At 39.7% G+C, this 16174-nt stretch overlaps 1 protein-coding gene across 1 annotated transcript in view; it reads right to left on the reverse strand.

The window, feature by feature from the left end:
- DAP (death associated protein) overlaps positions 1–9999 on the reverse strand; it is a 46394-nt gene extending 36395 nt beyond the window's left edge. The window contains exon 1 of the mRNA XM_014307666.2: positions 9908–9999. Coding sequence (XP_014163141.1) covers positions 9908–9990 — 83 coding nt within the window. The 5' untranslated portion in view covers positions 9991–9999. The remainder of the gene's footprint in view (positions 1–9907) is intronic.
- Between the last annotated feature and the right edge of the window lie 6175 nt (positions 10000–16174).

Raw genomic sequence — 16174 nt, forward strand, 5'->3', positions numbered from 1 at the left:
TATGAAGGAAAAATGCTATATTAAACTTCAAAGCCATGTAGAGGTAATCCAAACCATCCCAATACAGGGAAGGAACCAAACCAACCAGTGTTATCAGCCAGAAAGTCTATGCTTGGAGAAAACAGCAGAACACAAAGCGCCACTCCTCAGAAACTTTTTTTTGTTTTGGCCTTTTTTCCCCTATTGTAAACTGGAAGAATAAAATCTTTCAAACACACCAGCAGAAACAGAATCGTGTAATCTCTGAAAACAGGAAATTAATTCCACAGCAGTTTTCAAAGCAAAAAATAAGAATGCTAAATTTCATTTAGTCACAAGCTTTCTAAAAAGCCTTATGTGGAAGAATTTGTGGTAATGCTATTAGTGTCACTGTTGATATAAAACAGCATACACATGGCTAAATACACTTTTCCTCTAGAATCACTGGGTAGCATGATACCAGAAATAAAGGAAGAATCACAGAAATGAAAAATACTCAGTTCAATTTACTAAAATTTTATTCCATCACCTCCCATACAAAAGCAACATTTTAACAAATAAGCCAAATGGGGTTGTCCCTTAACTGGTTGATTAATTCTTTAGTGCTCCACAAAGTCAAAACATTATTACATTACAAAGAAAAAAAATTGCTTATTAGCAATAATAACATTGCACATAAGCACATATGATAATAAGCTGCATGGAAAAATAAAATATTTAAACAAAAATAAAAATCTAGCAATTTTTATCTAGCAACTACTAAACAGTAAACAGTTTACCACTGCATGTTCTAAACACTCATATGAGGTTGCAGTCTTAGGAATTTGACCATCAGCACTGGAATGCAGTCAAGCTTATTAGCAACCTTCAAGGTGTACAAGGATGGACACAGTGAGTAATGAGATTTTGGTTACAGAATTATTTTGCACATTTTTGGTAGTTCAAATACTCTCATAAGAGACACTTCAACTTAAACTGTTCTAGCAAAAAATCCAGCCTAGCTCTTCCAGTGTAACACCCAGAGCTCTGCACTGATTTATTTATTTAAAGTAAAAAAGAAGGCTTTAGAATAGGGCTTGGAAAGCAATGGGCAAACACTCAGCACTCAAAAGTACCTGGATCTCAAGAACTGTTTGATTCAGTACTGCAGCGTGAGGTGCTAGATGAAGCCAGACGTAACTGAGAGCTAGTTTAGTATTTAATTATAGCTCTAACAGGCTGGCGGGGGGAGGAAGATTATTAGGGAAAAGAACTAATCACTTTGGTTGTACCCAGCAGCAAAGCCAGATGCTCTTTGAATACACTACCAGCTCCAGGCACTACATATATTCTAAGGAATAAGTCCCAGAGAAACTGAAATTTTCCAGAACTAAGATTTGTGTGAATGTTGCTAAACTATTTTTACTAACTGCCATCTATTTAACTTGATGTCTGTGACCAAAATGTGGTGATTAAAATGTTACAATAATATCAGAAGGCAGCAAGCCTACTGCAGAACACACTCCCCCAACAAGCAACGTACTGCAATGAACAGGAGTATGAGCTGCCACAGCAGACTAAATAAAATTCTAATGATGACAATTTAACAAATGCTGCTTTCAGTGTTGTTCTTATCTATCTCCTATGTATCTCTTGCTTCTTGTACCAGTGTTCTGGGAGCAGCTGGGAGTGAAATAAATTCCCTCCTGTTTGGAACAGTGACAGTTAAGAATGATAATTCAAAGTTTATTTTAATATTAAGCTACTTCAAAGTTTGGTGCCTGATGCAGCTGAGGCAGAAGAAACTTAAAGGAGAGAAAGGTGCTACTGGAAAAAGATCCCCCTCTTTGGCACACAGTGACAATCGCACGCACCACCTACTCCTTTTCAGCTCTTGGTGACTTCACTTCAAACACAGGGTTTTGATGCTAAATAAATGAGAAGCATCTGGTCCTCTGCAAGCTTTTTCTAGGAGAAATTAATACCTTTAGCTTTAGAAATACTCTCAGTGTTGTTGAACACTTAAATAACAGAGATCTGGGCTCAGTTAGCATAGTGAAATGGATTTCACTGTACTTCTGGGTTTGAACATTTTTGTGCTTTATAATGCCTGTGCTTACAGACTGGCATAGTTACCTTCATCCCATGCATTCCAACACTACAGAAAGATATCAAGAGAAAAGAACTAGGAAAAATACCACACAAGCCATTAGTTCAAGATCATTGACTTTTCTGTACTGGCATGGAATGCTGTGCTATCTAAGCTGTGCCATGGTAAAGACACTGTTTCCTATCCATTTTCCTCTCAATATATGACTAAGCTGTTCTCACCTTCCTCATCACACAGAATACAAATTAAAGACTTTCATTCTTTTAAAATCTTTTTTCTTACACCAGCTTGGCTGACAATTCAACTCAGCTTTCCAGCTAATTTCATAAGACAGCATATGTTTTTTCAGGACAGAACCTGGCTCTCGCTGAGCTGGATGGTGTTATCTTCTATTCACTTTGAGGGGGAGAAATATCAGATCTTTTTTAGTTCTTTCACACATGCACACAGTACTTCAGGAATGTGAAAAGAACTATCCATATAATGTCATAACTGGCACTTAGACTGATAGATTTATCAACTTACTGCTTCAATCATCAAGAAATACTGGAAGCATAAAATAGTCTTTCAGAAGGCTCTCATCTTCCTGCAGGAGAATGCTTCATTCATAATCTTGCCTAGCTTTTTCTCCATTGCCTACATTCACAGATATTTTCAGTTCTTAAATGGAGATAGTCACAGCCTATTTTCTTGCTTTACAGAAGCTCTGCATTTAAAAATCAGTATTACACATTCTATTCTCTGTACATACACTTAAGTCTGTTACTGCATAGGCGTTTGATAGAGTTGAACAGAGGTCACAGCAATTACTTTGCTACTTCTCAAAGTAACTGGTCATCTGCAGAAGGTATTGTCCTGAAAAATCACATGAACACAGCTAATATTTTTTCAGGTTTTATAACTAATCAAATTATGTATGTATAAACTTTAGCAGACTTGAGCATCTGCTAATCATAAAAACCCTAGGCAAAAGATTGAGACACAAAGATGAATAGTAAAGCAGAAAAATGCATTGAAGGCAATGCCACTTATATAAAGGAGAATAGTGTAATGCTATTAAGAAGCTATTCCCTTAACTGTGAAGTAAATTTAAGTCCAAAATAATAAAGATAAGAATGGGGAAGGGATTAAAAAAAACCCCAAGCACTAAGCACAGAATCTTTTTTGGAAATAAAGATACTTTGGAGAAGGTAGGAAGCTATTTCCCTAACTGTGCTATGTTGCTTAATAATGCTTATTATTATGCTTAATAATATTACAAAATTATAGTTGCAATTCTTCGACAGCCTTTTTCCAGCAGAACCTTCTTTTAACCTTTGGAATATTTCACCAAGTAAAGAAAGTCACACAAAGCTCTAATATGACCATGGAGTAACACCCAACGTTTGCTGCAATTTTTATCTTTCCCAGAAACCACAAGCACAGTGTTCACAGCCAGATTGCTTTTCCATTGCATTTCCACGAGACATTTCATTTTTAAAGCCAGTTGCCTCCAAAGTTCCATATCTGAGTAACAAGAGTTCAAAGGCCAAAGACAGGAATAAAAACCTCTGAGTCATATCCATTATATCCATACGTTTAATCAAATTTCATTTTTTATGTGATCAAGGGTAAAACAACAATACAGTCTATGAACATAACCTCTTTAGTGCAACCATATCAGCTCATGGAGGTAACACAATCAGACCACAAAGAGGGGAAAAAAAGAGATGGTTAGAAATCTGGTGGAAGAAATTTGAATTCTGTCCAAGAAGAGGATGACAGATGCTTTTACAGAGTACCAGTTCACTCCTTCAGGGCTGCCTCCACTGACACAGTACCCCAAGGGACCTTTGAAGCAAAAGGGGACTCAGTTAGTCCTCTACCCACCAAAGTTGCACATTTCCTCTCCAGAAACTTACGCAGAAGGTGTAGCAGTCTGTCCTGACCCGTCTCTTTCTTTTAACTTTAAATATTCATCACACTGAGTCAATGCTTGCTTACATTTCCAGTACTTTGGTTTTACAGATACATGAACATAGGTAATGAGGTCATTTACAGCTTTATGTCAGTGAACTTCATGGGAGGAACACTAATGGGTTATTCACTCCGAGTATTTATGGAAGTTCATTGCTACCTGTTCACACTTATATGGGTTTGGCTTCCATGTTTAACAAGCTACAAAGTTTTGGGGTTTTGTTTGTTTGTTTGTTTACACATAGAACTCTCAATATTTTCCTCTGTCCAACACCTGTTGACTCTACAACAAACTACATCAGAACAAACTGGACTGGAACATCTTTATACATGATGGAAACTACCTCCTAGAGGATGTGCATGCAAGTGAACTGAACACTACACATAATTTCCCAGGTCTCAGCTGTCCTGAAGAGCAGATATTCCCAAGCTAAAGGGTCAGAACTTTGACTCTACTCTTTCTACCCCAGCTAAAACAACCAGAACAATAAAATACAAAGAACGGAAGCGGTTCCAAACACTTCCATATTCAGGATGTAAACAGACATACAAACCTTCTCTAATGGCTAAATTATATAGCCCATTTATATTTTTTAAATTCTGTCAGAAGTTTGGTCAACATGGGTCATGACAAGGCAAAAACTAAGAATATTTTAATGACAGGAGAATCTTCAGTGGCAAATAAAAAAACAGAAATAATGCCTGAGACTTATTTCTTGTCAGTTGCAGCAGAGCAAAGTGAGGGAAAGGAAAAACAAATTCACTCTTGAATGAAAGTATAGACCCACAGCCAAGTTTTTGAGATTTTCACTGCACTTCCGAAAGAAAAAAAACAGTTTTAGCTCAACTTGCATATTCAGACCTAACAAGTAACACTGAAGGATAACAAGGGCCTTTGACAACTCCTCTCTCACCGTGTAACTAAGTATTGAGAGTACTCTTTGACATACAAACACCCATATGCTTCATTAGCATAATTTTGCTTTTGAGTCAACATTCTAAATTATTCTCTTGGCTTTTTTCCTTTCAGCCGATGGATGAAAGGCAAACATCCACATCATAAAAGTCAGGCATAATGTTGGGTTCACAATCTCCAGGTAGGCTTAAGATACAAAACACATACAATTTAAACACATATAGAGAAACTACACTACTGCATTTATCTTGAGTAATTAAATCATGCTAATTACCCACTTTGTTTCAGAAATATAACAAAAGAGAAGGCAAGAGTCTTTAAGACATAAAAGCCTTTGCAGTTTACCCTGTTTGTTAAAAACAAGCCAGATACTTTAAATATTTTTTTAATCCAGGTCCTGATCGATAATTACAGTTTCTTTTTCTTGAGATCCCAGAATGACAATTAATGAATCTCTCGTGCAAAACTGAACATGCAGCTCTCAATTCAAATTATCTGTCTTTCAGTAGTATTTATTATGTCTAGAGTCAGCTAGTCAGCTGCTGGCACAGGAATGCACATGATACTGCAAATCTCAGTCAAACAGGCGTTAATGGGCTTTTAATAAAGCCTAGGACTGTGAGTAGCCTATTTATTCCAAATAATTTCTGTGATAACATACAGTCCTGAAAAATGATGGGTTTGATTAATAACCATATTTCTATTTATATGATTCACCCTCCTCTAGCATCACAAAAAAAGCTTCCAGCAGCAATCAGTATGACTGTCAATCAATAAAAACTGCAACCATATCCAAAAAACCAAACCAACACAAGTGTTAAGAAATTACACAACCCTGAGAAAAATCAGTAATTCATCAGTACAGTAGTTCAGCCAGCCAGCATCCCAGCTCTAAACAGGTTGATCAAAATCACTCATCTTGAATATGGGCCGAGGATCCTACCACACAGCACAGTTTAACATGGACACCCTGACCATGGGGGTGCCACTGGCTTTGATGCCACACATACCTTTAGTTCACCTAAACCAAACTGTGCAACTTTCTTTCATTGAGCCTTTGCCACCATATAATCATATCCAGACATTCCTTTTTTAAGTAAAACTATACTTATACTAGAGACATAAAATTATTTCTGCTACAACTCAAGGCTGAGACCTGCCCTGCAGGAAAAGTTTAAATTTGTGCAAAACGGTCTTTTTCACATATTGTTTTAAGGGATTGCAAATCACCACCCTGACAAGTCTCCCTACAATTTCATGAAATGGGAGGTTGCCATAACAATTTTATTTTGGGAAACAGAATTGAGTAAAATACTTTGCAGAGTAAATTACAGTAACTGGACTTCAAGTTGCTAAACAACTGAGAAAAAGAAACATCAAAGACCTACCTGGTGAATGTTAAAGTCACCTTTATCACAGCACAGTTAGGTATGTCAGGGGTGTTTACCTATGTCAGCTTCATTTATATTAAGACTGGAAACACTGATCCAAGTCTTTTCCTGCAAGCTGCAAAAACAACGCCAGCTGTCTCCAAAGCCACAAATCGTTCTATGAACTGAAGCTTTCTTGCCCAGCAACTGCTCAGATCTGTGCCATTATGGGGAGACCATGTGCTCTCAGAGTTCCCAGAAAACTCTCTGGGAAAGACTGAATTCTTCTGCTTCCATTTACTGCCAGTTCCACTAATTTGTCTTCAGATATGTTTACAATGAGATTAAAATAATGACTCATCCTAGCCTCCCTCTTCACACACAAATTACTCTTCTCTGTTTTCTTATTTTCTCACCCCATTGTCAGCTGCCCATATCAGCTGACAGAGATTTCCTGAAGGGCTTTTGCGTCTTTTGACTTCAGACGCAATGGGAGTAGAGATTGCATCATATCAACAATACCACCTTAAAATGGCAAAGACTAAAACCACAACTAGTTCAAAGTTAAAAATACGGATGTTTCCACATCAGTCTAACAAAGGGACATAAAATACCAGCTAACTAAGCCACAAAAGTACATATATATTGGCGCTGAAGAGCAATGCTCACTTCACCCCTCCTGACAAATCCATTTCCTGATAAACCAGCCCTTCACATATATCAGAAATCCAAGGGTTTTCAAACAGCACCATGAATCATCTGGAGCAGACACAAACTCTGGGGGACTGCACCTTCCAGCACAAAAGCAGCCAGTGTGCTGCAAACCTAATTTAATTTTGACTAGTTTATTCTGTCTATGGCAAAATGCCTTCTTGCTCAGCCACTAGAGATGTGCAAGTATTCCCAAAGGAGCCTACAACAGACATATTAAACCCTTTCCCTTACATATATAAAAGGCTCTCAGTTCTACCAGGAAAACAACTTCTCTTGGCTTGTAAACAAACTTATAATATAATTCACATTAATTCTTGCCTAACTATGCTTATGTCCTCCTGCTGCTTTCTTTCTCAAGAGGATTCGATCAAATAAATAAAATAGTTCAACTCAATGCTTTCAGTCTGATACACAGACTCAGAGTAACTTCATCTACAAGCCCCTAATACAAACCAATAATGTATCCTCTACATGAAAACCAAAGCAAAGGGCACACTTAAAGTGCATATTTTGACAATCAACAGATCAGGTGGATGAAGGAATGGATTTTGAGGTACCACAGCTAGTTAAAAAGATAGCTCTAGAAGTCTTTAAACTTTATCCTCTGTCTTAAAAGCATAACCTTTGCTCACAGTATTAAAATACAGTTTGTTTTTGTTAGCATCTACAGATCAAAAGTTCATCTCTCTCTCTCTCATTCCAGCCTAGCTGTCTAGGCTTTGTTTCACACCAGGGGTTGGTCTCAGGGCACCTCACCTAGACTCCCTGAGGTGATGCTAACCTGACACACACATTTCAAGGAAACACCTAACACATGCCAGCTAGGATTGGTCCTTCAGTCCAGATGACCAAACTAATTAATCACTAAAACACACACAGTGTGAACATGAAGTCCTCAGCACCCACTGCTTATCCCTACAGATGTGCATCTACTGTGTCACAGCACCTGCTACAACAGACACAGCCACAAAAGTCAAGGTTAAATTTTAACTTTTCCCTGCACCATTTGAGTGAAACAGGAAAAACATAATCTTGTTTGAATAAGGGAATAAAGCAGGTGCTGTGTTGTAAGGGAGGCTTAGATCTGTGAACAGGCACAAGATGTCTTGTCATTTGGATCCTAATGAGGCTCCTTGCCATGAGGCTGGCGTGCCAGGGAAAGATAAGCAGGTACATAACACTGTGCTGGGTCTGGCTGAGGTGGTGAATTCTCCCCACAGCAGCCCTCCCAGTGCTGTGGTTTACACTGGTAGCTAGAAACACCACGTGACATAAAACACACCAGTTTTAGCTACTGCTGAGCAGCACTTCCACAGAACCAGAGCTGCTTCTCCAACATTATCCTCTCACCTGCAGGCAGTGGGTAGACAAGATCTTGGGAGGGGACACAGCCAGGACAGCTGACCCCAACTGACCAAGGGAATATTCCATACCATCTGCTCAGCAATAAAAACTAGGAGAAAGGAGGAGGAGGCAGGGAGAATTCATTACCATGATGTTTGCCTTCCAGAGCAATTCCTAACACATACCGAAGCCCTACTTCCCAGGAAGTGATGGACATCATCTGCTGATGAGACATAGTGGATACATATTTTATTTTCCTTTGCTCCCATGCATAGCCTTTGCTTTTCCTTTATCAAACTGCTCTCATCTTGACAGATGTGTTTTTTCATCTTACTTTCTCCCTCCTCATCCTGCTGAGTAGGGGAGTAATAGGGCAGCCTGGTGGACACTGGCTGTCCAGTCAAGGTCAACACATCTCAAATAAAAGGATGTATCCCCACACAAAGTTTAAATTGACCCCAAGATAAAATTTTTTACTTTAGACAAAACTTGACTGCAATACAGACACTTTCAATTACTGTGTCACAGTGCAGAATAACAAGATGACCAACTTGGCTGATGAAGAAAGTTCACAAATTTTAATTCTCTTGACTGGTATTTGAATTTATTAATTAAAATTACTTTTCCCGTCTCAAAAAGGTGTTTCCTATTCAAGTAAATAAACACATATGGGTTTACTTCTAGACATTTTCACAATGCTTATTTATTCCCATTATTTTACGTGTAAAATAAATATCATCTAAGTCAGTCTACTTACCAAAACACAGGAATGGTTCTCTAGTTTGTTTTTTTAACTTGAGCAAATAGCAAGGACAAACCCATGCCCTAAGTTAGTAGATAAACATTTCAGGTAAATATAGTCTTGGCTGGAAAGAAAAACAGCCAGCTGAGGAAAGCAGCACAAAACCAGGTGGCTTTTGTAAGAACACTAAAACAGCAACAGTCCATCGAACCTCCCTGCTTTCATTTCTAAACAGCAGTAATCCCATAAATCTAGTTAAAACTGCTAAGTAACTGCAGTCTTAGTATCCTCCACCACCAAAACTGATAGATTTCAATCTAAAAATAAAAGCAGATAATATTAGTACCATATATTTTTACTTGTCTTTTCAAAAGCGCCATATTGTCAAATACCTCACAGACACGGGATTGGGGGCGAAGGGGTAAAAGGAAACACCCAGCACACAGAAAGATCATGTCATATACAGACTGCCAACCTAATACCTGTGTCCAAGTATGCCTAGCCTCTATGCTTCTGCACAGTCTGAACTGAAACATTTTAGGAAAGCTGAGGTTTTACTTCTATTGTACTTTTTTCTCCAGCCTTCTCTTACACAGCAGGATCATTTAAAGAAGCCTCAGCAATAGGAAAATTCCCAAATTCCCCAATTCTCTTGAAGGAGCGTCCAACTTGCTACTGCTTTATGATACAAAAACAATTGCACCTTTGGTCTGCTAGTCACAAGGAAAACAAACTGGTGATAAGGTTCAAGGTCATGGAAATTCACTGTAGCACATGCACCAAATCAAAGTGCTCACCTGCTGGTTTCCCAGTCTTGGTCATCCTTATCTTTTTCTTCTTTGGCATCTGAATTGTGTGGGTGTTTCTGCACAATCCGCATCCCACCGGCTTTCACTGGAATGAAAATTAAATAGATAACAACAAACCTCAGTCAAATCAATGTTAAGTGAAGAATGTAAGGAATTCCTTACACTCTGCTTCCCTCCTGATACTTTTCATAGTAATTTAATAGTAACCACAGTTTGAAAAAGAGGCACAATGTGTTAAAAAGTGGCAAGCCTAAAAAACAGCTCCTTCAGGACCACATCTGCCATTCTCTTTCACATGATGCCATCTTTGCTTATCCTGAGAACCTGCAGCTCATTTTACCACCTGCTTCCAATGACATTTTAGAAAACTCAATTCTGTTTTAATTCCCCCTTCACCCCATACCAACTTGCAGCAGTCAGAAGGAACTGAGGCAATGACTTGCATAACACTACACAAAAGGCCACAAACCAAAGAAACTGACTTGTCATTTCATGTTAAAAACTACATCTATAATAATGGTATTTATACAAAGAAGTACTTCACAAATAGTGTAATAAAAAGCAAAATTTAGGAGAACTGTTAACTTGCATTTAGAACAGAGCTTTTTGGTTTGCAAAACATATGAGCATTTACAACATTTTCAATCCTTGCATCATTTAAGTTTTAGAAATGATGCAAATATGAAAGTAGCCCTTTGAAACACAAAACAAGAAGTGAAAGTAGATCCACTTATGTGCATCACTTATCCACTCCAAAGTGCAATCTAAAACAGGAAGCAAGCCAGGCTTAGAACTGCAGCTACTAAGCAGAGCAACAGACAGGCTGCTCTTGATCTGCTTTCTGGTTCAATAGTGTACTTTTCTTTTTCTTCAACAACTGCTACATATGCTTACAGGACAGCACAGGATAAGATGATGCATCTCGTTAGCTTAATTGGATAGGTTATACTACCATCAGCAACCACATCAGAAAACCACTATAGCGGTCAGAAGTCAATAAAACCACTTAGAGACACGCTGGTTTGTGTTTCACAGTGCCTGACACAGTGTCTGTGGTGAGCCTTGGCAGAGGCGTCACAGCTGGAGCGAGCAGGATGCCAGAGGAGCACTCGGAGAAGCTGAAGGTGGCAGGGACAGGGTAGCCATGCTTCTGAAGGCCCTCCTGTGTCCTGCCACAGAGGGAGCAGGGCACCTCACAGCTGTTCAGTGCTACCCCAGAAACCTAGACAAAGGTCTAATTCCCAAATCTTAACCAGGACAGCATTGGAAAGGCCACTGCTGTGTATAAATTTTACAGCCTGAGTGAAGGAAAGCAGGAAAGAGAAAGTGACCTGGACTAGGAGAAAGTGAAAGCTTTGGCCCTGTCTTTTAAAATCAGATTTTAAGTCCTGAGTGATATTTGAATGATAAACTTCTATCAATAAAGGTCATTAACTGAAGACAGGCAATCAACAGACAAACTCAAATAAACATATCTTAAAACCTTTCAAAACTGTGTCCTCTTATCATGCCCTAAAAAAAACCCAAAACCAAATCACTAACCATTTTGTGTTTCCTCTCCAGCGTAAAACTTTAATTGGTAAGAAATGTTTCACATGGGACAAGGAAAAAAGACTACATTTCCTTGTAGAAGACTACATTTCTTTGTTGGCTGAAGTGAGGCAAAAATTAAAATTTCAATTAATTTTGCTTGATTCAAGCTCCTTAGAAATTTAAGTTTGTTTGCAAAAGCAAACACTTAGTTTTGTCAAGTGCAGACTTCTTTTAATATCTCAGTTAATCACAGTACTGCTATGCTTTATTTACATTTATTTATAAATTATTGCTTTATTTTAATTAATTTCTAAATTTAACATCATTGCACAGTCAGGACCTTTTACTTATTTGTTTCAAATGACTTTTCATGGAAGATGCTGTCTCCACAGCAACATCTGCCAGGGTTACAAACAACAGTTCTGAACAAGACACACACTTCCATGTCTTTCAACATCTAACAGAAAACTAGAGAAAATGATACGTGAAGATTTGGTGCTAATTTAGATCTAAAATGTCTCTCCTCTCACATTGTATATCATCAGGCCACCATCCTTTTCTCTTTATCTGTCACTGGAGAAAATACACAGCTAACACATTCAGATTTGCCTGTATTGAAAAGCAGGGATTAAAAAGCAAATAACCAGACAACTAAAAAGGCATAATAGTGACTAATGCAGCAACTTAGAATTTTAAATGTGATTTTTTTAACAAATATTGTCAGGCATAGTATATACAGCTTAGAGTACTTTGGTGCATATATTTAGCAACCCAAGGTTACTGTGCAGAAGGAACCAGCAAACAGCTGCAATAATCATGTGCATTTGTGAGACCAGAAGCAAAGTAAATAATTAGATAGCATTCTGCCACCCATGACACAGCATGCTTGTACTCAACCCAGTTTTAGGAGATTTAGCTTAAGATGATAAATACTCTTGCAGCATAATTCACCTTCCTTTTCAAAAGGTATCAGCTAAGCTACATTACCTCAGGGTGTGACAAGAGAGGAACTGATTACATCCACCAAGCTAATGAAAAACCCACTCAACACTTGGAGATTTTTCTCAGGAATTATGAGGAATCAGCTACTTCCTACTTGCCTAGCATTTACTACATAATTCGACAGATGCTTACCATGGTGATTTTGTCACTTAAAAACCATCCTTAAAAGAGCTCAGATTTCCTTATCCTCCAAACAAACGATTTAAATAACTGATAAGCCACCTTCCAGAACACTGTCAGAGAGGAGTGTCCAGAAGTGGATGGTGTCAACGACCCTGTGTTGGGATTAGGAAGAAAACAGCTCCTGTGCTGAAGAGCAAGTCCAGATCTCAGGTGCTAAGGCAGGAGAGGAAAGGAGATGGCTCCCTGGAGTGGGGACAGGCAAGTGGCCCTAAGCGTTTACTAAAGCGTGAAATAAAGAAGGGATCATTTGCCAGCACACTCAGAAGAGCAATAAGTCTATCTGTTTAACTACTGAATAAAAGTTTTGGATTTTAATTATCATATGTCATGTTTCCCTCCCCTTGAGAGGCAGACAGGACTACCTTGTCAGTCCTGTGAATGCCAGCCTGTGTTCCTCATAAGGGTATGACTACTCCTTCTGGAAACTGATTAAATAACTGTGTTAATCAATTACCACTCAAGCTGATCTGGAGTCAGGAAGCATGCTACTTTTTCCTCCCTGCCCCCACTGCTGGGCTCCTCTCTGTTTCTGAGACTGAATTCTGAAATAAACCCCACTGAGTTGGAGCAAGTACAGAGTGCCTAGAGAAGCACCACAGGTCAGGGGCAGGGCTGGCCCCGGCTCACTCAGGGCGCAGACCTGAGGCAGTCCTTCCCAAGGAAACCTTCCAGCTCAGCCCAAATCACGTGCCGGTCACAGCAACTGGAGAAGAACTTTTACATATCCAGAGTATACCAGGAGTCTTAGCAGCTTTCCTTTTCCTTGAGTGTGTATTCAATATTAACAAAAAATTTATTTCTTATATAGTGTGTAGTAACAGATTCCATTACAATGATAAGATGCATGAAAAGGAAAACACAAAATACACCATTGTACAAGATTAAGGGAGCATACATTAGTGTTCAACAAAGTAAGAAGAGGAGTTATTATATGCCTTCATTTCACAGAAATCTCAGCTCAGAGCTATTTTTTTGATGTACCAAAAAGCACATAACTATTTTCAAACATCTATCATAAAACTTCATAAATGCACTATTAACACAATCACCTTCCTTTATCCCTCCACATTATGTACCAGATGAACAGCTAAAGCATAATTACACAGATCTCTTCAGAGGAACTGTACAAACCTACTCAGCAATGTATTATGGGTACACTTGATCTCACTGACAGGCGGATATTTAATCAAGATTTAGTTAGGGCCCTCTTAAATTTCAGAGGGGAGGTCAAAGTCGCTTCCTGCACTGAGGTCTTGAGGTTTCTTTCCATTTCACTACCCTTTGTCTTTTCAAGTGCCTATTCTTTTCCCCGTGTGTGAAAGATCAATGCAGAAGAATGCAGTGCAGTCAGTAAGCAAGGGCCAACGGTGCACTTGAAAAACAACAGATTTGTCAATTTTGCTTTTAATTTGATGACCCAAATCCTTCTAAACTTACATGTCTAACAAACTCAGTAGGGTAAGACACATCTGTAATTACAGGTAGTGCTCTTTATAGAACTATATGCAGCAAAACCTGGGCTTTTAAGTCATTTATCAAAAGAGATTCCCTATTCACACCTTTTCTTTGAAAGAAATTTGCCTTGTTATTTATGAATAAAATTCCACCTGTATCAATTTTTCTGAAGAATTTCTTACTTTCATTTTATTAAAACTTGTTTGCAGACTGATCTATTGCATTATTCTAATATTTGGGGATCTAAACAAGCTTGAGATAGAGGATTAAAACTTATCTTCAACCACTAGAGTAAATATATACTCTTGCTAGTTATAACACTTCTTGTGGGTTTTCCAGGTGGTAAAAGACCAAAGGGCCAAACAGTTTAGAAAAATCTTCTTCCCAAAGTGACCTGAACATATGGTAAAGCATTTTTTTTCTTTGCCTCAAAGATAGGCTGAGTGATTACCCTTCTTCCAAAGATAAATTTTGTGTGCATGTTCACAAAGACAGAAAAAAAACCCAAAACAGGTATGCCTTAAATGGCATATAGGTGAAGGTGTTCTTCAATTCATATGTGGGCCCATGTTTTAAAAAGTAAAAAGCTCAAACTGAAATATTCTGACAGCAAAGGAAACCTGTACTGTACTCCTGTACTAAGCTTTTACACTGTACATCGCTGGTTTCTCATGTGGCCTAGAGAGGCTCACTTCAGGTCTTTAAAAAATTTTCGCCAGTTTCAAAAGACAGGTTTTGAAGCAAAACCCTCAAACATGGAACAACATCAGAAAATACAAAGCATATTTGTTTCCTCAATGTTGTAGCCGGAAGACAGAGCTAAACCAATGTAAGATCTTAATGATCCCTGTACTCTGAAGCTGACATGTACCTCAAGACAAGCCAGCTCCAGGAGCTAGAGCAACAAAAGCTGTCAGCACTGGCAAATGATGCTTTGGTTTGCTCCCTGAAGCAGCTCAGCAAGAAGCCAGGTAAGAGCTAATGCCATGACAAGGGAGGCTGCAGGACTGGAATGACTGCTCAGCCAAGAGACTGACTCACCTGCACTGCTGAACTGTATCTGCCACGCAAAAAGCAAAGCCATTATTTCTCACTTCTATTTAGAGGAATTTCAGGTCCTCGTTATAAAGAGCATAGAATTCAATTATGGTTCAACAGCTGTTTGCAAATTTAGCTTTAAATCTCACCAACTGATCTGAATATAAAACTAGCGACCTTGGGATTTTTTACTGAAACACTTAAAATAAAAAGCTCACCAACTACTCCACAGGGAAACATTAGATGACACGTAAAGCTGCTGATGCAGGGACCAAAGCTCCCCTTTCTAAGGAAACTGTAAGAAGCAAGCCTAACAGTACTTGAAGGAGCACAATTTCGATACTGCGAGGAATTGAACCCCACCTGTGCATAGAGACAAGCTACCATCTATGGACCCTGGCAGATGAGTTTCCCACTGGAGGCGACACACAGGTCCCACCCTGACCGTCCACTCGCACACAGCAGCAGGACGGAAGGCGATGGAGATCCTTTGCCGGGCACTTCTCAAGCAGCTTTACCTGTTTCCTACTCTGCCAGAATCGCAGCCAGGAGCGCGCAGGATGCTCTGGCACTCACACCGTGATGCCCACAGGCAAAATGGATGCACAGAGCACTCCTGATTTGCAGTGTCTGTTCACACTCAGCGTACACTCTACAGGAACAGCCCTACAAGCTGAAAGACCGCTCCGCTCCCCTTCCCACCACACCACCAGCCCCAGGCGGGGTTCCGGAGGCCTCCGCCGCCTTTCGAGGGCGGGATGCCGCAGAAGACAGCGCTGCCCGCCTGCCGGGTGGGAGCCTGGAGATGCCAAGCTGCACGCACCCGACGAGGGTTTGGCCACAGCGGAGCTCTCCTCGGGGCGAGGCAGGGCAGGGAGCGTCGCTCCGTCACCGGGAGAGGCTGCCGGAGGGCAGAGAGCGCCGCGGGCGCCCAGGGCTCAGGCGGGGATCCCAGCGCACCTCCCGCGGCTGGAGCGCAGTGGAGAGCGAGGAGACCCACCGGGGCTCGCATCCTCGGGGGGTCGGACCTGCCGGGGCTCACAC

Source organism: Geospiza fortis, unplaced genomic scaffold (genome assembly GCF_000277835.1).
Source record: "Geospiza fortis unplaced genomic scaffold, GeoFor_1.0 scaffold281, whole genome shotgun sequence".
NCBI lineage: Eukaryota > Metazoa > Chordata > Aves > Passeriformes > Thraupidae > Geospiza > Geospiza fortis.